Here is a 23,352-nt window from a genome sequence, read left to right as displayed (position 1 = left end):
AAAATATTGCCGCCACGGGACAACCTCGACAATCGTTGCAACGAGGAGGAAAAAAAAAAAAGAGAAGATGTCGCTCTCTCTCTCTCTCTCTCTCTCTCTCTCTCTCTCTCTCTCTCTCGACCGACGCGCACCTTGATAGTCTCGAAAGATTGACACGGCGCATGTTACTTTCGAGAGATGAGGGTGTTGGGAAAGGAGGGGGGGGGGGTGGTGGGAGATGGGGATCGGCACTCTCTTTCAGATATCCGGAAAAATTGACTCTTCTCTCTTCATAAGTGATGCCGAGTCGGGTCCTGATAGCGTGATAAATCCTGATTTCAATCACTTTTTGATAAGCGCGTGCTCGCGTGGATTTAATCGACGGTCGGCGGATTTATATGCGCCTGTAATCGAGTTTTCGTCGAGTACATTTTAAAGCCGGGGGAGTTTCATTATCGCTCGTTTTTCACCGCGTTACCTTTCGCGTTCCACACATAATGGTGCGAGTTTGTCGCATTAATGAGTAGCAGACGCCATTGTTTACGCGCAATTGAAAGCTTTAGATTTCATTTTATAAAGAGCCATTTCGATGTATCCCATACAAGTGTACTCAATTGATATTACGACGTATATGCGCACATGAATTTTATAAAATAAATTGAATCTTTCAGAAGAGTTACTGATATACTGAATAATCGATATTCTGTTCTCTAGTTCCAAGACAGAAGCGTAAAAAGTAACCGCGTATTTGAACGAAGAAAATTTTTCTTTTCCTATTTGTACGCGTAATCGCGAAACACCTGGTTATTTTAATCTTAATATGTTGTTATAGTTTCTAGTATTTTTCCAGATTAGCAGATATCTCCTTAATCTTGATTTTAAATGTAATACACTCGTTCGTAACTTTTCGTAATTTAACGTAAAGTATATATACACACCATCCGTTATAGCATTTTTTAATTAAAATTTCCTCGATTCTAAACGAAGAACAAAAATAAGAAATATCAAAATAATGAATTATAAAATTCTTAGTTTCTTATCCGTATTTTCTTCGATTAAATAATCACGATTTTTATAAATAACAGAAATATACATATATATATATATACACACACACGCGTCGATCTTTTATAAATAACATTTATAAATTTCTCGTGTATGAAACTCGATAAAAAAATATCTCGCCTGGCACAATTTAAAAATGCCAGAGAGCTATAAAAAATTATCGTCGTATATATATATACATACATACCAAAAAAAAAAAAAAACGAAGATTGCACATTTTCCGAGTCCATGCATATATTTAGAACACAACACGAACGCTTTTGGAGTTAATTAGTGCATTAATATTTTTTTCGCGCGAATAATCGTATAACGGTCGGAGATGCCCTTCTTTGCTTGTTTCTGCTCCTGTTTCAATTTTACCGCACAACGCGCGCGTTTCGTACACAATTACACGCGGCTTCGTGACCATCGTGTAGTATAGGAAAGTTCGGCCGTGTGGGCGAACCGAGTATGATACCGTGAACAAGAGGCCCCCCCCCCCCCCCCCCCCCCCCCCCCCCCCCCCCCCCCCCCCCCCCCCCCCCCCCCCCCCCCCCCCCCCCCCCCCCCCCCCCCCCCCCCCCCCCCCCCCCCCCCCCCCCCCCCCCCCCCCCCCCCCCCCCCCCCCCCCCCCCCCCCCCCCCCCCCGTCCCGGAGTAAACTTGGATCTACAACCTACCAAGTTTCTCCCACCGATATTACGAACGCAGATGGATCGAACAGCGCCGAGCGCGGAAAACACGTTCGCTTTGATAAAGATGTACCCACTCTCTCTCTCTCTCTCTCTCTTTCTCGCAAAAGTAAAATTGTGATATTTCGTTGGACGCGAGCCATTTTTGCGCCATCGCGTCGCTGTGGCGTCGTGATCGTAAAATCACAGATTTCCGTAACAAAATGCTATGCAAACTGCGCGCACGACGGCCGTAATTATGCGCGCTCTCTAACGATTATTGCCGGGACGCAACTCCGTTACCGAGATTACGAGGTTGCGTCGTAACACCTGTCTAATGCTCGCGACCGCTACATCGTCATGTAAAGTAATTCTTGTTTCGCCAATTTCTCCGCGACGCGAACAATGGTCCCGTTCTTCTCATCCGTCTCTACCGTTCTCTTTCCTTTTCATTCTCTCTCTCTCTCTCTCTCCTTCTCTGCCTTTCTCTGTTCCCCGCGAACGGTCCTCGTCGCGTCGAGCTACGATAAAAAGGACGCTGGACGCGACATTGTGCGTAAAAACCGGTACGGGGAGATGGATCGTTGTTTCGCTGAGAATCTTGGGCCCTGTCGCATCGTAATTTCCGTCGCGCTAATCATTCGCCACCACCAAACCGGATTTCGCCGGCTCGTTTTCCATATCGTTACTGTGCCTTATTAATTACGGCGGTACTTGGCATGCATATTCCGCGGTGTAACGTTAATTAATTTCCCCGAGAGCACGAGAATTAATGTCAAAGGGAGAATGAAAACGTGGAGGGCAATTGCCGACGACGATGACGACGACGACGACGACGACGACGACGACGACGGCGGCGGCGGCATTTCCGTTGTAAATATTGCACAGAAGCTCGCGAAAGGGATCGTTGAGACTCGCTCTCTCTCTCTCCAAAGCAATTGTTCGATAAAGATTCATTAATTTGCGAGATTTCGGAGCGATCGATTGCGACGAACTGCTCGTTCATTAAATATTCCAATTTAACATGTTACCGTCCCACATTGCCGTATTGATTCGCGTTATGAAGATTGAAAAATTTGTCTGTAATGTTTGACATTATTGAATTGTTAGCGAGCTACATTAGTTTTAATTCGAATAATAAAGTATTATTAATTCAAATCAGACACGATTGTTTAATTTTAATTTCTTAAAAATACCGAGCGGTTGGCGTTTCTCCGAGAAATATCTCCTTAAGTAAAGAAGATTTTGCACGAAGTACTTATTTTCCATAAATGTAAATATACTCTGGAACGAGTAAATATATTAGACCTAAAAGGTTTATTTTCCCCGGCGTACGAGAGTTCTCCCTTTGTACAAATAAATGCACAAATATATATACTCAGTTATTAATTAAAGCGGGCCCATAAGAGAAGTAGAGAGTTTCCTCTCTATTTTCTTTAAAATTTACGCTAACGACGTTAGTTTTGTTTCCACGGTTCCTACCATCGCATTGTGGCTATCTCCACCGCGCGATCTCATTTCGTTTCGCACTTCGTTCCTCTCTTGAAACTTTGTATTATGAGTGCTTGTGAATTCAGCTTGAAAGATCAATCGAAACTTTCTTCGCTTTTATTCGCTCGCCGCATCAAGAGGAGCTATCGAGATTTCTTAAATTTTGTAGTTAGAAATTCTGTTACGGCTATACGCTTGGACTATCGAATTAGAAAGGAAATATTGAAGTCGAAGCCCATCATTTTCTTTCTTTCTCTCTCATAATAATTTAATTTCGTTGCAACTTTATTCCGCGCGCGTGTGTATGTATCGCTAGTTCCATCATTTCAATGCAATTACTAGCGATTCTTAAACGTTAAGAATATATATTGTATGTCGTCTTAGATTTTGTTCTTTCTTTTATTTGAAAAGTATACGCGCGTATCAAGTATTAGTTCAATTAGGGTGGGAACATTAAATAAGGACGACGTATACACGTAGGAAGAAAGTATAAGCGGGAAGAAAACGCCGCGGGGAATGTGTATTAAAAAAGTATCTAACGGACCGAAGACACGCACGCAGTCCAAAGTGGAACGAATGGAATGAAAATTACACAGTGGATATATAATAAAGCGCAGATAATACGGAGATCCGAGCGTAATTTCGTCCGCGGGCTCAAAGACCCTAATGACGGTCTATTCCCATTGCGAATAGCAGGAATATCGCGTTTCGACTTTTCGTATCCAGCGCATTTTTTTTTTTTTTTTTCCAGCATTCGCCTCCGCGATACCTTCAAAATATTCACGGCATTTTTCACAATTCGATTATATCCGGAAACGGCTATTTCGCGCGTGTAATTTCTTTTTCCTCTTTCCGGATCCAGTCGTGCGCTTTTTGTATATTCGGTCGTCTCTATCTTTTATATTATTTTCATATTGAACGCGTTGCCATCGCAAAAATAGGAGTACTAGAGATGTAGAGAGATCGGATACGCTACTTTACAAATTTCTGACGAAACGAAAACAGCAAAAATATATTCACCGAGAAAATATAGAGATATTTAAAAATTTCATCATTGTTTTTATAAAAGTATGCTTTGTTCTTATATCTTGCAGTCATCTGTCTGCTTTTGCGTGACGTATGAATAAGCTAGTTTCTCTTGAAAAATAGTACTCTATATTTTCCGCCTTTTCTTTTATTCGTCTAACTAGAAAAGAGAGTGCGTGGATAAATTTTAAAATATAATAACGTAAATAGGGATGGAGATTTTTCCCTTTTTTTTTTTTTCGAAGGTCGGTTGAAAGTTCAAACATAGAGAAATTCTAGAAACCCTCGATAATATTATGAAATTACTCCATAACCGGGCGCGTATACCTCTCGTGCAGCTCACAAAATTATGCGGTTGTTTTTCGCCGGGTTCACCGGCGTTCCCGCCGCGAATCATCCGTGCGCGTTATTTTTTCACGCTCGATGTCCTTCGGGCAAACGTCTTGTTACCTTCGCATTGTTGCCGTAAAACGAGAATGTTATGATAGGCATTACGCGCTCGCTCCATTTTACGGATTTCCGAGGAAAGGAAACCGAGCGAGAGAAAGACAGCTTCTCTTTCCCTCCCCTTCTTCGCAATGGCATCGAATCCCACTCACGCTTATCTTACTTACAATGGACGAAGAAAATTCTGCTGCCTTGCTCTTTTCAGGCGCCACGGCCGGACTGACATTACGGTGACAGGTAAGAGAGACGGCAATTGAAATAACAAGAGAACGTTAAGGAAGAAGCCGGGCATGAGAATGGCCGACGTGGGGGCCTGGCCGCCCTCTTGCTACAGAGACCGACAGTCCTCAAGTTTCTTTGAAAAGAGAGAATCCGCGCCGCACCCGGTCTTTCCGTCCTAGATACATAGGATGATTGCGGGGGGAGAGGAGTGTCATCGAAAATTTTGTCCCTTTTCAAACCGATCTCGCACAATGCGATCGGGGCCACGATACGTTCGCATTCCTTTTACGCGAATACCGTCCTATTCGTAACTTCGGGTCTTGGTCAGATCGATTGTTCGGCAACGATCCAACGATCGATCCCTGGGGATAGTAAGTTGTTTTCGCAAACTTCTTTTCGATTCTCATTTTCATGACTTTTTCATTAGCTATAGAATACGAATTTTTGTAGACTTTTAATTAATATGAAAGATAACTGAAATTGTGTGAGAGCAAGGATTAAATATTATTTAAAAATCAAATTTTGAACTTTTTCTTCCATATAAGAAGTAGAAAAGTATTTTGTTAAATAAGTTTCCTGAAAGTAAGATATTATTTTATATAATCATTTTTTAAATAAGCTTTCTCTCTCTCTCTAAATAAAATAAAATTGTCATCATTTGTTATATTTATATCTACTTATTAACAACACATTTCTCTTAGATTTATATAGTATTCTCGTCCTAGAACACACAAGTACAAATTCTGTTTCAAACCGCTATTCTGCACGAAATTAAATTTTCGCATCAAAATAAAGTTTTTAAGTGCGTTGACTATAAAATACGCGCGGGACTCGTCGCGCCCAAAGTCCCTGAAATCGCGCGATCGCCGATCAACTACCCGCCGTGAAAGCCGCGACGCAATGCCGATGGGAATACGCGTCGGATAATTCGAAAATTTCTACCCTTGTCGAAGAAAGGGGAGAGGGAATGCTCCTCATCGTTACGTTCGGTTACAATGGGGACCGTAACAAATTCGCCGCTGGTACGGTGCATAATTGGGGTCATTCCTCTCTTTCGCGCGCGCCTCTCTCTCTCTCTCTCTCTCTCTCTTCCTCTTTCTCTTTCTTGCAGCTTTGTGTCGAGCGCGGAAAATATATTCCAGGAACAGCATGAACGCATAATCTCCCGGCGCTAAGAGTAGTCATGGATCCCTCTCCCTGGGCCGACATCGTTAAATCGGCCATATGCTTAAGTCTGGTCACGTTCGCGCACCCGCCGCTGATAAATTGATTGCGTTTCGGAATTCTCCACGGCGTTGCAGCAGCTGCTGTTAGCACAGCTAGACCGAATTTCCATCGCCGGTTATGATTTTACGACCAAGAGTTACACGTCTCTTCCTAACATCCGCCTACCGGTTGCCCAATACCCGTCGTTGTTGTCATCGTCGTCGTTTCCGCGGCTGGAATTCTGCATCTGCCGTCTCGACGTCGCGCGGAAAATGTATATACGTATACGCGTGTATGTCCCACTTAAGAATAATGAGAGAAGAACCGAGACGTAATAATCTCGACGTTAGCCTAAACGACGATGACGACACGACGATGTCGCAACGCGCGCAGATTTAGTAATTAGTCTGCCATTGCCGGCTGTGCGCGGCGTAATAGACTTGACCCGCCTTCCACATTCCTGAAACTTCGGCCGCAATATTGCAGCGTTACAATTGTGTTAATTACAAGGCGGCGCGGCGGAAAATTGTCGCATTGCTGTTGCCCCGTTACGCGAGACGCGCGTCACCTGCGTAAGCACTTTGGAAAATCGCCTCGTGCGTGAATATAAATTCCGAGCGATAGATATTATTTATAGTCCTTATTAACCCTAAGCGACTGCGCGAAATTTCATCTGTAATTGCGATTTTAATTATAAAATGCAACAATATATAATCTGCAATAATCTCTTTCCACTTACATTTTCCACCTACACAGCTCGAAGAATTAAATTATATTATGCAATTTAAAAAATTGATCGAATGTTTAATTTTTTTTTTTTTAATATATATATATATAACGAGAAGAGAGAGAGAAATATATATACATATATAAAGATATAATTTTCAAAACACTATTAATTTTGTGAATAGATATATAGGATATCTCGCAAGAAGGGATATACATATCCATTGTATTATTTCATTTGCATAAATTGCTCTCCAGGAAAGCAGTAAATGAATTACGGTTCATGATCAATATCTGAGCATTACTTTTTGCATTTATCTTAACAACGACTCGCTCGCATACGTAATCTAATGGTGTTTAAAAGTCAGTCATGGTGATCTCACCCATGATGAGGAAACAAGAGTGACGTGGGTCTGCTCGAGTAGTCGGGTTTTTCGTACGTGCTACGCGGGTAAATAAGCCTGAGCTAGAGAGAACCGGACAACCGGACTGATATAATCGATGCTCGAAAATTCCTGCAAGAAAATATATCGCCAGTGACACAGACCTAACGACGAGAGGACGAGAGTAGCTAAGCATCGAGGGAAAGGCGAGAAGAAGGGATGTCAAATTCCTTAATTATTAATTTCATAATTATGCTCGAGTTAATTGTAATATTGCAAGCACGTTATACATACATATATTAGGTGTACAACTTTGCTTCCGCCGTTTTTTCCCCGAAATTCGAGGCTTTACTGTAAAAAACTGCTTATACATTTATGATTCAAAGTATTGTCCACTCCCAATGATCGTGCCAATTCTTTTTGACTTTGACTCGAGTCTTCATTAAGTAATGCCTCCAATTCTGCATCTTCGAAAACCTTCTCTCTTCCACCGCTATACCGGTCTTCGACGTGAAAATCACCGTTCTTGAAGCGTTGAAACCACTCGCGACACGTTCTTTCACTAATAGCGGCTTCGCCATAAGTATTCGAGAGCATTAGATGAGCCCCAGCCGCAGATTTCTTCATATTGAAGCAGAAAATTAAAACCTCCCGCAAATGACGAGAATTTGGCTCGTAAACTGACATTTTCAATCGAGAATAACTTTATGACGCGGACACAAATCGACTAATGTTTCTATGGGGTTATGTTGACAGATGCCCAAGTTTATCGCACGACGTCTATGATCTATTTATTTCGACCGCTACTTACCGCTAAAGCCATCTATAGGAAAACGGCGGAAGCAAAGTTGTACACCTAATATAAAAATATATCTCTTTTTTTTTTTCTTCGTTCAAATCGATTATTTATTCGTGCGTTCGTCTGAAAACGCCGCGCCTCTAAATTAATTACAGTAGACGCTACGTCTACAGTTAGCTTATTATAATTTTCTACGTTTTCTACAAACTGCGCGATAAACTTTATGGCATGTATTACGAACGGGATTGTATCTGAACGTCAATTATGAACGCGTCGAAAAAGAGTTGTATCGTTAATCAAAATACGAAGATGACAGGCAGCTTGCGCCGAACCGGAGGAAAAGGGGCAAAGAAAAGTTTATTAACAAAAAAATAGGTACGAAAGAGGGAGAGATGCACTTAAAAGTTAAGGACAGCAGTGAAAAGTACCGCTGAGACCAGCAGAAATTTTATGTCGACGAAATTAAAATGGAATAGCAATCTGTCTCGTACTCTCATCTCAAGTTACTCTCCATTAAAATTATTCAGAGATTTTTTTAGCCTTTAGATGAAAATATTTAAAACCACTATTCATATTTGATCGTTGCTATGTATTTTATTATTCTCATACGTCATTGTCAATTAAATTAATTAATTTCACAGATAGATGAATTACTAATGGAAAAAAATCTAGTAATTTTTCTCTTTCATCTCTATTCTCCCGTAAATTATTAAATCGTCATTATTAAATTGGTTCAATTTTCAGAAACCTAAAATATAGACTTTCTATATTTTACGGTAATTGTGTGAATAAAATATCAGCTCCCCCCTTCCCCCTCCTCCCTTCCCAGCCTCTCCTTATTATATAATAACGGCAAATTATCTAACGTACATTATTACACGTACGATGCAGAATGTGAAATAATATACTATTAAAAAAATTTTGAATTTTTTTTAAGTTTAATCCTTCGAATTAAAATTACATAAACTTTGTTTTATCAATGCACGTGCATACTGAAAACTATATTAAGTTAGACGATTAAAATACCTTTAATTATTTTTAATTAGCATTTTAGCTTCTGCTAATTAATTAAAAAAAAGATTAATTAAAAAAATAATTTAAATAACTGAAAATATATTATATCATTCTTCGAATGATATATTTTTGGAGCGAGCAAATTGATATGAATAAGAAATAAAATAGCATATAAGGCTAATTGACATATTATAAGAAACAATCGATAAGATTCGTCACAGCCGTTGCTCATTTATGCATATATGCGTATAGACGTTTACGATTTGCGAAAGAATGAATTCTCGTGGACACGGAAAGTCGTATACGCGTATAGTCACGTCTCGGCAGTATGAACCAATGATCCGGAAGACGCGTCCCCGGATTCCGGATTCGCTTCCCAAAAACAGACTGACGAGGGTTTTCGACAAGGGTATCCGTACATATCGACACGCGGTATTACATGCCCGAGATTGGCATATCAGTACCGTAGCTGCATTGTCCGTCGTAGTAGTGGTCGTTGTCGTAACCGGTAAAATGCGCTCCGGAAGTGTCCCCAAGCCCTCTTGCCCTCTCATTGTCAGTTCGACAAGCGCGGTGTTTTACGGCAAGTTTCTCCGATCTTCCGCCAATGTCCCGAATCGTATATACCGTCGGGAGGTCCTATTCTCTCTCTTTTCTATCCTTCTTCTTCTCTCTCTCTCTCTCTCTTTCTCTCTTCGCTATTGTGCGCATCCAACTTTAGTGCGGGCTCTCCTGCCGGAAGCGGGTGGAAATGTAGCTCGTGGTACCGGCGCACGAAACGAGTCAAATAAGTCGGCGAGGAGAGCGCATCTTCTTCACAATACCGGGAACGAAACTCCTGGAGACCCCGAGACGGGAGTTGACGTTTCGAACGACGGACCGGGTGTAGAAGTACGATAGAATGCGTTCGGTCGAAAAGCACTCTGCTAGTTTTCGCGCTCGGTGACAGTCAAAATGTCTCGAAACGATGCGAAAACGCTATTAGATAAGTCATTCGTCGATCAAATGGATAAGTAATGATGAGACTCGTCACGACCGAACAGGACGGTTGAGTATCTTAAAGATTGACACGGATTAACATTTCTCAATCTATGATATCGGTGTTTCGAATGGAGAAGGTAAAATCATGTCATTCTCCACGATACAATCGCTGAACAAAGATATCAAAATCAACATGTTCTATTTTCGACAGTTTTATCTCTTAGCTAAAAGTTTTTAGAAAATTTATAAATATATGTAAATATTTACTGGAAACCCATTAGATTGTGTATGACAGTTTCGATAATATTTTTTCGAAACTTTGTTTTTGAGCAAAGATATATCTTTTTTTTAAACATACTAAAAATGAAATCTGAAAAATTGATTCTTGCAATGGATCTATATTTATTAAAAAAAAAAAAAAAAAATTATTATTTATTAATTATTTATGATCAATACTCGATTAACTTTTCTCGTCTTTATATAATTTTGTTCATTATCTTATATATGTGGCAACGATCGAAATATATATCGACATTTTATTTAAGGAAACGGCGATTCTAATTTAGCCCGGTGAATATCCATTAAAATTAAATTTTCGAGATATCGGAACAATTCTCACGTAGCGCGTAAAGGAATTTGACAATACGAGACTCGAAGAAAGAAAAACCGAAAGTTTGCGCAGCGGCCTGTAATATTTTTCAAATGAAACGTCTGACGAATCTGATCCGTTTCCGGCGTGAATGACGTGACGCGCGGAGCAATGCGGTTTTATGACGGCGGTTCTCGCGCTTCTCAAAGTTCTCCACTAATCTTATCGAGCGCAACGATACAGCACCTGCATCCGCGAGCAATATTTGAGGAGAGGCGGGGTCGGCGGCTTTTATAGCGCTTTTAGCTTGAGCCGCGTATCGTCATCGCGGCTTTCTCTCGAGTAGCGAGTCGCAAGAACGCCGGAGACGGCTTTTCCGGTGTAAAGTCGTTAAACGACTTATATCTCTCGCGCCGTGTGTTTGGTCAATTTGGAGAGCGTTCTCTCGGCCTTTAGCGATTTCCCACTACGGCTACAAATGCCACGCGGTAGATACGTAGGTAGGTACAATCATTCACAAGGGTTGCTTCTCTCTCAAGCGCTTTTCATCTTATCGCGCGCTCGACGTTTCTCTCCCTTCTTTTTATTAGCACACCCGCCTGACTCTCATCGCCCTTTAGTGTTCTTCTTCGAGAGACACACTCTCTCTCTCTCTCTCTCTCTTTTTCCCCCTTAAACAATGAGAGTGGGCGACAACTTGCGCGAAACGGGGACGTCGACTCGAAAGGGAGTGCCTCTTGAAAAATTTACGCGGTCCTCCTCAGATACTCCGTGCGATTTGTATACTTTATTTCGTGTCCCCTCGCCATCTCCTCTTTCCGCTCCCGAATCTTAATAACAAAATATTTGCCATATTAATGGATTCTTCTTGTACCTGCTAAAAACCCTTTATCATCGTATTTATATTTCTAAGGATGCGCGTGTGCGAGCTGGATACGTATATAAAGGAGAGCATCCTTGCAATTATACGCGCGCTTCCTCGCTCGATCGATGCTACGCGGAACAGTTATGAATATAAATGTCGGCGCCATAAAATACGGCGCCCTTTGACTATCTTTTTCTTACAATACCACTCGACGGACGCCCGTTTGCCTCTGCCTTTTCTCCCCCTCGCAACGTGGTCGCCGACGACGTAAACGCAAAAGGAGCGGATGTGACTCACCGCAAGGGTCTCTTCTATCCAACGAATTTTCGGCGGATTCATTCGTATATACGCATAAATCGATAATATCTCTATTACGATGTAACGGAAGAGAGAATCGAGGATATAATCCTTTTTTTTTTTTTTTTTTTTTTGTATCCGCACGTATCCCTTGTACCGATAGCATACGCCATACAATACGTGATTTACAAATTTACGAGTCAGAGTTAATTTGCAATTTAAGCGTTGCACAAATCTGCGCTATCGAAGTTAATTCGCTCTCGATTCGGCAATAAACGAAGTTAGCGCGCCGGGGGTTGCCGAGAGCGATACTCGCGAGAGGCCGGCCTTAACGCGAATGCATACCGAAGAAAGGATTTCGTATGTTATGAATGAAAATAACGCGTTGTCTCTATCGCGTACCTCTACAGCTGCGCGCATATAAATATACCATACACGCACACATCGGCCGTACATACGATTTTATTTCTAAAACTACAGGATTTTTGTTATACGCCGCATCGCTGGTAGAATAGATCTCATCTTTCGACCACTTTATAAATATCTCGATTTATATCAAAAAGACAATTAATTCCGTATATTAAAAAGATAATTTTACCAGCTGCGATCTCACGCGATAATGAATTTAAGAAGAGGATGACAGACTTTTTTTTTTCAATTCAATCGTTTAACATATAGATGAAAAAAAATAAAAATAAAAATATTACAGACATTGCATTTTTAAATGGCAGATGAAATCTCGCACAATCGGGGCTTAGAAGTTGAAAACACACCTCTCAAAGGGCGTAATGAACGGCCATTCCACGATCGTAGGTATTGCCTAGAACGCCGAAATGCGCTCGCCCACCTACGGATTTGCGCAAAACGAATTAGTATACAAATCACTTTTCAATTTCTTGTTCCTTTTCTCTCACCGCGAGAGAGAGAGAGAGAGAGAGAGAGAGAGAGTGTGCAAGGTCCGACGGCGGAGCCATTTGTCTTCTGGACTCGGGCGTGCCCTTGTCAAGTGCAGAACGAACGACGCAGGCAGGTATACCTCTATACGATCGAAGATTCTACCTGCCGCCTTCGTAGACATTTCGAGTACGTTTCTCCGGCCGGTGCGGCGGGAGTTCTATTAAAGCGTCTTGCTTGCCTCGGGCGATATTTTTTTTTCTTTTTCACGAAGATTGATAAATCCCGCGGCCTTCGTGTGATAACGTTATCGCGCAGTTAAACGATTTCTCCGAAGAATTGCACGGGCAGGGAGAAAATTCCATCATTGGAAATACCCAGGAAACTTGCGCACCCTTAACGAATCCTATTCTACATGGCGGAAAGTTTCTCCGGTCGAAGTCTCGAGAGAAGGGCCTTCGAATTCGACAACGACGAACGACTCGCAAATTGCCGAGCGACGAGCGCTTAAACGCTCGTTATTGGCGACCACCGTATGATAGCTCGATCGATAGAAAGTTGCTTCCATTCGCAACATCGTACATCATACTCGAAACCGAAACTGACAACGAAATCCTGCTCCTTAAAGGTAAGTACGGAGCGCGATAAATCAAGATAAAAAAATAACGCGAGATCGTTTTTCATCGCGAAAGTCGGCGAAAGAGCCGCTCGGACGATCTTACGCCTCCGTCTGCCACGAGATTTAGCAAATCGCAAATTATTCGCGGTCCATTCGGGAGAAGATTCCCGCTTATGGCGCGCTACGAGAGCAATCGGGCCGCCGCCGCGAATAAGCGTTTCTGCTCAGCGAGCGTCCCGCTGTCCAGTTAAATAACTTCTTTGCGTAATCCCAGTCGAGGATTCGAAAGAGAAAGAGAGATAAAGAGAGCTGGTATATCGATGCGGCTTACCGGCGGCTTAGCTTTTAATGGAAGCGTCGACCACGCAGGCGCCAAACTGGAAGTTTATAGGATAAAAAGGGAAGGACCTTTCGGACCCCCCCGATAATTCTCTCTCCGTATTTTTGTCTCACCCTCGTCGAGAGCCACGACCGACCGGTCATTTCGCGCGGAGCTCGAGTAACAGCTGAAACTGAAGCGTGTCGCGGAAAGTTAACGCGGCGCGCGAAATGTGGCCGGTCACCCGATACAAAGAAAATCGAGGGTCTGTCTGGCAATCTGCGGTCAGGGGCGAAGGGTATTGTGTTGCAGGATTGCGGGGAATCGGACGATCAATTGACTTTCCTAATTTTCCCGTGCGACGCGCCGACTTTAATGTAACATTAGGGGGGCGCGCGTGCGCGCGTGTCATCCGGCTTCCCTTTTCCGCGTGTCGATCTGCGCGACAGAGATAATAATTCTATTCGGGCTGGTGATTACAAAGGCGCGAGAGTCCGGGCGGATCACCAAATTGCTCGTCATTTGCCGAAGCGGAAGAGCAGAACGCGAAATAAAATCACCGCTAAATTTATAATAATTAGTTATTTAAGCAATTACAAATATTTTAACATTCAATTATTTATTATGATAATTTTATATCTCCTTACTTGTAGTTTTGTAAATTTCTTTGGGGAGAATAATCCTTTTTAGAAAGAATACAAGATAAAAAAAAATTCCTATAATTAAATAAGACAGAAAATAGTCTTATCGCTTTATAAATAACTGCTCGTTATATACTTTATATGCACCTTGTTGTAAAAATATATAAAAAGAATATTTTTCCCGTCAAATATATCGTAAGAAATTTTTAAAATATAATAATCAAACACATTCTTTACACTAGAGTATTTAAATTTAAATATTTACAATATAAAAGGGAGAAAGAGAAAGTCAAATGTCTCCCAGTTTCTAAGTTTAATAATTACTTTTCGAACGAAATGATAAATATGAGTATGCTTGTTAAATAGCGGGTAAAAAAATGCAGTCGCACGGACACATTTGTTACGTTTATTCTTGTAACATTAGATCGTGACGAATAGAAAAAAAAGTCTTGAGAAGTTAAATACGAACATGACTAATCCTATAGAGGAAATTTTACAATGTTTTTCGTGCTTTGCAGCAACATAGATTAGTTAATAATAACAATTATTGTCTCGTGTACAATATTTTCTAAACGCTAGAAATCCATGTGTGTTTCTAAACTCGTGGACTTTCTTTATACTTTTATATACGTATACTTTTAACTTTATATTTTTAAAGTTTGTAAAAGAATAATCAAACTTTTGCGTTTTTACGACACACAGGATGCACTCTTTTTTCTCGAACCGTGTCAAAATCGAAATTGTATTCAACTCTTTGACCTTATTTCTTAGAAATAGACAAGTTCGGTGAGCTACAATATTCTAGAATATCTAGAAGAATATTGCAAAACTTTGCAAGAGTTTCTTACATCCCAATCTAGAGCAATCTTAGCTCTACAAAGACAAAATTTTTATATTATATTATATGTGTTTTTATATTATAAGTTACTATATTATTTTTATCACATTTTCCCAAAATCATCAATTTTCTTTTAAATATATACAATACGTATCTTTCACAATTGCATAATTGAAGTTAAACACTTTTTTAAATACATTGTGATATACGAAATAAGATTGCTGTGAAAAACGTTATAATCAATTAGATTCGTGATACAATATAATTAGAAAATCGCGCTATATTGCGTAATTAAATTTTGCTAATAAGGCACTAATATATAACGTACCATATATGTAACGAGAATATAAATTTATCACAATCACTGATCGCACCGATCGTATAACATGTAGGACTTTTGTCGAACAGATTCGGCATTTAAGAGTAAACGATCGACAGGTTTACGGTCTTCTATGCCTCCGGCGAGGGACGACATTTGGACAAAGTGAGCTTAATCGCTAATTGAGTGAGAATAGTTACGTGCGAACGTTCGGGAGCACGATTGATGGGGTTTCCTTTTCTACTTTCTGGATCACCGGCGAACGTGCAACGACAAATTTAATGCGACTTTTCGTATATATTTCCCTCGTCAATCCATATGTTCGCATAAAACCGACCGCGCGCACGGAAAGATGACCTCATTCATACCTTCCCCACGATCACAATGGCGCAAAATGCGTCGTCGTTAAATGGGCCACAGGTCGCGTGTAGAAACGCATTCAATGGCACGATTACTGCCTCTCGTTAGCCTGTCGTTCAAGAATTATATATAATTTCAACCGTTATCATTATGTATACGTATATATCGCGCGCTGCATTCAGGCTTTATGGACACGCGCGAGCATCGATTGTGGATTCTCTATTGGGTTAGCGCGACCAACGATTCCGTACTTGTTAGACGACTTTCGATCGTAAGCGTTCTCCGCAACCGGAAATAACCTAACTCCCACTTTAGGATATACAGACGCATTACGTACGCGAGGAAGATTGCTGAGAAAGATAATATTTGCTCCCATGTTACATCTGAAATTACAAGATTCACATGTCTAAAACGACATGCCCTAATTTGCTACGGAAATTGTAGAGTTGTAATAATTAGAATTATTAAGTATTTTTTAATAAATCATTCTTTGTTTAAAAAAGAAACATAATATCCCGGAAGATAATAAAAATATGTAATGAATTTTTTTGCGACGGAGAGAATTAAATTACTTTTCATTCAAATGATTATTTAGATGAGCGCGATAATTTCGTTTCCATGTTATTAGGGCGTAATAATTTTTATATAAAATAGTTTTTCATGCAGTAATAAATAATGGCGGTACTATCGGATAGCCCGAAATCCGTTGGACATTTCGATATGCAATAGATATTCATATGGAAATATTCACTGAATGTACGTGTGCAGTGCGGTAGATTTATTGGAAATTATTGTAAAATCGATATCTCCAAATCTGTAACATCGAGCCTGTTCTTTATCGAATTCTAATTCTCTTGCATCATCAATTAAAGTATGCGAAAAACATCAAAGTAAGATACTTTTTAAATATATCATGTTGTCGATAAATATAAATACAATCGCGCAATTTTGCGCGATAATATAGTGCCGCGTAGATTATTCTAGAGATAAATGTAATAACAGAATAAAAGAGAAAGCTTGTTCTCCTTTATTCTCGAAATATTTTCTTTACCTAAATTACGGCAGCTCTACGTCCATTGATGATGCATGGGGGGTGGCGGCGGCGGCGGCGGCAGTGGCAGCGGTCTCTCTAGAACGGGAACGGGCGACACATCCGGCATGGCGAACCTTAGCTTCTGCCAGAACAACTTGTCCCCCCATACCAGCACGGTGTGCGACGAGATTCTCTTTTTGAGATCGGAGTCGAGATCTCGCGGGCACACACCGCCTACCAGAAGCAAAATCACCGAGCGGCCCTTACCCTTGAGAGCGTCTCTCAGGGCCGCCTTAAATTCGAATCTCGACCATTCGCCGTGGAGAAAGTTTTTCGATAGTACGAGGATGGTGCGTCTCGAGGAGTCGGCTGCCTCGGCCACGGCATCGGCCACGTTGCTGCCGGCGCCAAGATCGCGATAATGCAGACACAGTCTGTATGAGGTTTCGAGGCCCGGCACGAGGATCGTCGAGACGAAGGCTTCATCGACGGCAGAGTACGAGATATAGGCGTCGAAGGGCTTCTCCTGATCTTCGAACGCGGCGGTCTTGTAACACGCCCGTAGGCCGCACCTGCTGGCCGCCCAGGTTCTCAAGGTACGGCGATGTCGAAAGGCGCCGCACACCAACGCCACCGTCGCGAAAATCAGCACGATCGTGGCGAGCAGCAGCGGCAGATAAGCCTCGAGCGGACGTGTCTCAACGACGGAGGTCGTGCCGGTTAATGCCGCGCAATTTATGACCGATCCGTTCGCTGGAAGAGTTATAGGTACGCCGAGGGAACAGGTGACGCTCCGCCAATCGTTGATCTTCGCCCGGTTACGGGCCATCCACTCCCGCACGAGATCCAGATACGAGCATTCGCAACTCCACGGATTGCTGGAGAGACCGATGTCGACCAGATACGGATTCTGTCCCAGCTGCCAGAGGGCGAATGTGCCGAGCCGATTGTTCTCCAGACGAAGAACTTCCAGCTGACGCAGCGGTAGGAACGTGCCGTTGTCGATGTACGTCAGCAGATTGTTTTGCAGGTAGAGCTCTTTCAGATTTTCCAACGGCATCAGCTCCATGCCGTTGAGGGCGCTTATCTTGTTGTTCTCCAGGTGAAGTACCAGCAACCTCTTCAGACCGCTGAAGGTGTGATTGCGGATCGCGCTGATGTTACTGTCGTTAGCGTAAAGAATCCGCAAGTTTTTGCGGCCGATAAACGAGTGCGAATTTAATTCTCCGAAATTATTGCCGTCGAGATAAACTTCCGTTGCGTCCATCGGCAATCGACCGGGCAGAGTTTTGTAGCCCGAGCTTGAGCAATCGACGACGTTCGCCGACCAAGATTGATCGTGATAACAAGTACAGTTTGTCGGACACGTCATCTCGCAGTCGCAGGCGTCAAAATCGCAGCAGTGGCAGAGGGCAAAACAGTGCGCCTTGTAAGTGCACAGAAATTGCGACGGCTTAGCCTCTAGCAGAGGTATAAATGACTTGTGACGATCGTACCGTAATCTACAGTAAACGGACTCGAGATCCATCACCCTCGGATGCTGTCTCAGCGCCAGCGAATTGATCCTCTGCAACCACTCCGTGGTGCAGTCGCATATAAAGGGATTTCCGCCAATGTAGAATTCCGGAAGTTGCCGGTTAGGCGACACCTGAGTAAGCTGAAGCGCCGAGAGGTTCATGTTGACAATCAAATTCGCGTAGAGATCCACTCGAGTGAGATTCGTCTTGCCGAAGAAGGTCTGCGGTTCCACGGATGATATAAGATTATCGTTGACGAATAGTAACTCGATGGAATCCGGAATCGAGCGTGAGTTTATTTTCGTTAACCGGTTAAACGACACGTCGAGAGTCTGCAACCTGACACTCCGTGACGCGACGCCGAGATCGGCGATAAGATTTTTATGCAAATCCATCCACTGTAATTTTTCAGGCAGGTAGCTGTAATCGAACAGCGCGATCATGTTGTCGGACATGTTGAGCCACAGGAGGCCGGGCGCGCTTGCAAAAATGCCGGACATATCTTGCAACAAATTCGAGTCCAATCGAATCGCCTGCAGCGCCGGATTCGAGGCGAACGCGCCGTCCTCCACGTTTTCGATTCTGTTTCTGGCCAGATTTAAGATCTGCAGCGCCGGCAATTCCACGAGATCCGGTTGCGTGACGTTAATAATCTCGTTACCGATCATTCTTAGTCCGTACAGACTTGACATTCCTCGGAAACCAGGATTGTTGAGGCTCCTGATTTGATTCTCGCCAAGATCGAGCGTTCGCAGTATTCTCATGTCTTTCAACGCCACCGGTATGCTCTCGAGATTGTTGCCGGACAGATTTAAATCTAGCATGCTCGAGCAGTTGCGAAAGGCGTCCGGATGAATTCCCTCGAGTAGGTTTGAATCCAAGGCCAGCAAGGAGAGTGCGAATAATCCATTCAGAGAGTAAGCGTCAAGATAAGTCAGACGATTGTGGGCCAGCTCGAGAGTGTGCAGATTGCTCATCGGCGAAAATGTGTCCGCCGATATCACTTCTATTTCGTTGAACTGAAGATTTAAAATCTGCAGGGTATAAAGATCCTTGAAGAGTGCCGGATCCAGCTTGCTGATTCGATTGTGAGACAAATTGAGGAGCACGAGACGTATAAGACCGGAGAAAGTCGAGGAATTCAGCCAGTAGTTTGTCAGGACGTTCTTTGACAAGTCGAGGGTGACTAGTTGATTCATGTTAGTCAACAAGCCGGGCGACATCACGCTGATGGAATTGTTTTGCAAATGCAACTCCTTCAACGATTTCGTCGCATCCCGGAACATCTCCTTCGGCAGAGCGACAATTCTGTTTCCGGACAGATCAAGGCTCTCCAAGGATCTGAGTCTGTGCAGGGCTTCGTCGGCTACCATAGAGATCACGTTGCTAGACATATTTAATACTCTGAGCCGCTTCAACGATGAGAATCCGTATTCCGGCAATATAGAGATCTGATTGTTCGACACGTCCAGCGACTGCACGTCGAGAGAACACGAAAACGGCGTCGACGTAGATTCCTGTTCGTATCTCGATAGTTTCTCACTGGAATCGCGAAATCCGAGCTCCGAAATATCCTTCAGCGTATTCCACGAGATATTCAGAGTTACTAAGTTCGATAACGGGCAAAACAGACGGTCCGGTATCTGCCAGATGTTGTTCCATGACAAGTCGAGTTTTTCGATCTGCGGCGTATTGTCGAATGCGCCGCTCTCCAATTCTAGACTGTACTTGGTCTTGCGCTCGTTTAGCGTTCTAACAGTCAGATTACGTAGATCGCGCAGACCGCTCAACAACTTGGCCGGCCAGTGCACCAACTTGCATCCGGTCAACTTCAACGAACGTAGCCGCCATAGATGAAGGAAGCTGTCGACGCTGAAAACACCGTTCCCCTCCTCGAGATCCTCTCCCGCGCAAATCACGTTCATAGCGCTCACGTACTCGCTCGTGGCCTGGGAAAAGTTGGTCCTGAGCGAGACGTTGCCGGCAGCGTAACGATGCAGGCAGGTGAGCGCGCCATCCTGGCGCGAATCCCACGTACAATGGTCCGGCAAATCGAGCCTCGGCGGCAGCTCGCTGGTCACGGCGAGCACATGGTACACTGGCAACAATAGCAGGCAGTAATGGGCCAACGACAGCGTTCTTCCGCCGGGATCCTCGTGCCGATCGCCCTCGAGCCCACGCATCTTTAGCGAACTCGTTGCCCGCGCTCGGTTTTCGTACCGGTTTCCTGTCTCCTAATCATCACACGCCGCGCATCCGCGTCGCGTCACGTCACCGGTTGCGGGTTATTGCCCGCCGCGCGTTTATTACACGCGACTAGAAAGTCTAATACGACCGACCGGAGAACGTGTCACTGAGGTATCACTCGCTTCGCAATTGCCAAATACAAAATTCGCTTCGATTCGATTAACGACGAATCGTCACGATCAAACGCCCATTAAAGATCGATGATAATCGATAGTTGGTCGGCAGATCTCGAATTATCACAATTATTGATCGCGCGATGAAAATTTTTTTACTCTAAAACTTTCTACGCCTTAAAAAAATCACTCGATTTGAAATATAAATGGTATGTTTGATGCGAGGATTATTTTCGTATAATCAGTACACATTTCTCTTACGACAAAAGAAGAGTTATTCTATTGTATTCGCAGCGTGTTGTCTAATAAATTCTGTACTCACTTCGGTTCTTTAGAACCGATCGACAACGATTAGAGAGTCACGTCACGTCGAAATCGCTTAACAGACGTTAACCCTGTATCAGAATGTTATCCGTTTACGATGATACGCCATCAAACTAATATCGCGTTCCGTTACAATATCCCGCATTCCGATGTGTAGAGAGACGTGTCGTGTTATTCGCTTGACATTGACGTCTCGCGTAAACTGCCCAACTCGCGCTCTCAGATGTGCCATTACAGAATCCCGCGCGTCGCACTATTTCCTCGTCGATGTCGAGCAAATGCGCCCTCGATTTTCCGATTAGAACCCATATAGAGAGAGAGAGAGAAAGAGAGAGAAATCGACCTCTCGGAAATTCTAGAAGGGGCGAGGCGAACGACGACGGAGGTGATCTCTTATACGACGAAGATCGTACGTGAAACGAGAGAGCGAAGGGTAAAACAGTACAAGGGAGTAGAGGTTGTCTTCAACCGACACCGAGAACAGCGTACCGCTTAGTACGACGGCCACCGCGCGACTGACGTGCGAGATCTCCACGGCGTCTAACTCGACGCAGCGTCCACCAATCGTTCCTACCCCCACCGAGCGACCGGTGGCGGCAGTGCGCGCACACAACACACACACACACACACACACACACACACACACACACACACACACACATAACGACGGCACCCAAGTGGAGTGAGCACGCGCCTACCGCAGAATCCTCGAGTACAACGAGGACGTCCTGCGTTTCGTACGCCAGCGCGTCTTTCTTGTACATGTGTGTACGCATGCACGCACGCATGCAGGCGCGCGCGCACGCACGCACACATATACGGTCGTCGTTGTTACCATTACACGCAATCGACGGACGAACGAGCCGTATAGAGAGAGGAGAGGAGAGAAGAACGAGCGGACATTGCACGCAACCTGTCTGTATCTTCTCGCCCTTTCCTCCCTCTTCCACCCTCCTCCCCCGCTGGCATGGACCGAGGACACGGTATTGGAAAAAAGCATCGACACTTTACTCGTTATTAGAGTCGACAAAAAATATCGATATCCGTACTGGCTTCGAAAAAGAAAAATATCGATGAATATGCCGTCGTCAGTACGAGAGCAAATATCGGGAAGAGATACGGGGGAGTCTCTATTCATATGCAGTTTTGTTTTTAAACATTATTTTGCGCGCGCACGAATATTTGACACGTATTTTCTCTGGATTCGATTCATCTAGTGACTAATTGAACAATGTGCAAAATATCTTATCGCGTTCTAAAAATTGTATAAATATATAATATAAGCATTTTCTCGCGTCTACGCTACACGAAATGCACGGTAAATAGTAAACGAAGGATGTGGACATTTGAAACTAGCTCGGATGTTGAGCGCGAGTTATCGTGCAACGATCCTCGACGCGTTCCGCTCTGTCCTCTGCCAGTCCGTATCTCCACCGTGCTCGGAATCTCTCATTCGAGGAGAGAGTCCGCGTCTCTTGCTCATAGGAGAACTGTTCCGAGAGGAAGTGGGGGACGCGGTGAGTACATAGAGATCGTCTACACGCACACGCAGCGCATACTCATCTCCCGGCTGCTACTGCTGCTGCTGCTGCTGCTGCTGCTGCAGCATCGCCCGAAGGGTGCACGCAGAGAGACGTCGGTTGACGAGAGAGGGAGAGACACGAGAAGAAGAGAGAGAAAGACACGAAGGGGTGGAAGCAGAGCCGGCATGCACGACTTTGAGATTCGATTGCCGAACTTGCACGAAGAACCGCGAACCGGTCCTATACCTTCCCCTCGCCTTTCCCCCGCCTTGAAGACGCGACGTGCTGCTTCTTCTCTCTATGGACTCACGATATTCGGAGCATCCAACCCCGACACGGACCACCGGTCGTAAAAAGGTTTCGATCAATTTTTAAGTGGCCGCCGAACCGGCACTGCTCTCTTTCTCTTTCTTTATCCCCCTTTCTCACCTTCCCTTCCCCACCGCCCCGGAAACCGACAAACAACGTTTCGCCCGCTTCCTCTCCGTCGAGATTCTCTCGATCCGCATATCGCGGGAGAGATCTGGAGAGAGAGCTCCAGATACGTCCGATGCTCGATAAGCCTCGCTGATTCATGCTTGTTCGGCCGACAAGCGACTTTTGGCTTGATCGATGAGGACTCGAAATAGTTTGTAACTTGGTAGCCACGGTCGCGTTGCGGTTTCGACTTCGCAGAATATATTCGCCCGTCCGCGCACCGCCGCTTCTCGTCTCGCCAAGAAATCGGGCATTAATTCATATCGTGTCGATTAATCGGCAACATTGACGGAAAAATGAGCGTTAAAAATATTTCTCTCGCTCTATATCTAGGATGTTTGTCGCGCGAAAGATAAATCGCACGCTTAATTGATGCATAGACGATAAAA

At 43.7% G+C, this 23,352-nt stretch overlaps 1 protein-coding gene across 1 annotated transcript in view; it reads right to left on the bottom strand.

The window, feature by feature from the left end:
• Toll-6 (Toll-like receptor 6) overlaps positions 1–21,460 on the bottom strand; it is a 52,065-nt gene extending 30,605 nt beyond the window's left edge. Inside the window, exons 1-2 of the mRNA XM_070301319.1 lie at positions 20,962–21,460; positions 16,781–20,815 (exon numbers count right to left, since the gene is read on the bottom strand). Of these exons, the coding sequence (XP_070157420.1) occupies positions 16,797–20,462 (3,666 nt within the window). The 5' untranslated portion in view covers positions 20,463–20,815; positions 20,962–21,460 and the 3' untranslated portion in view covers positions 16,781–16,796. The remainder of the gene's footprint in view (positions 1–16,780; positions 20,816–20,961) is intronic.
• Between the last annotated feature and the right edge of the window lie 1,892 nt (positions 21,461–23,352).

Source organism: Polyergus mexicanus, unplaced genomic scaffold (assembly GCF_030449975.1).
Source record: "Polyergus mexicanus isolate NDT 795.1 unplaced genomic scaffold, iyPolMexi1.0 SCAF_9, whole genome shotgun sequence".
Classification (NCBI taxonomy): domain Eukaryota; kingdom Metazoa; phylum Arthropoda; class Insecta; order Hymenoptera; family Formicidae; genus Polyergus; species Polyergus mexicanus.
This window is presented reverse-complemented; position numbering and strand designations above follow the sequence as displayed.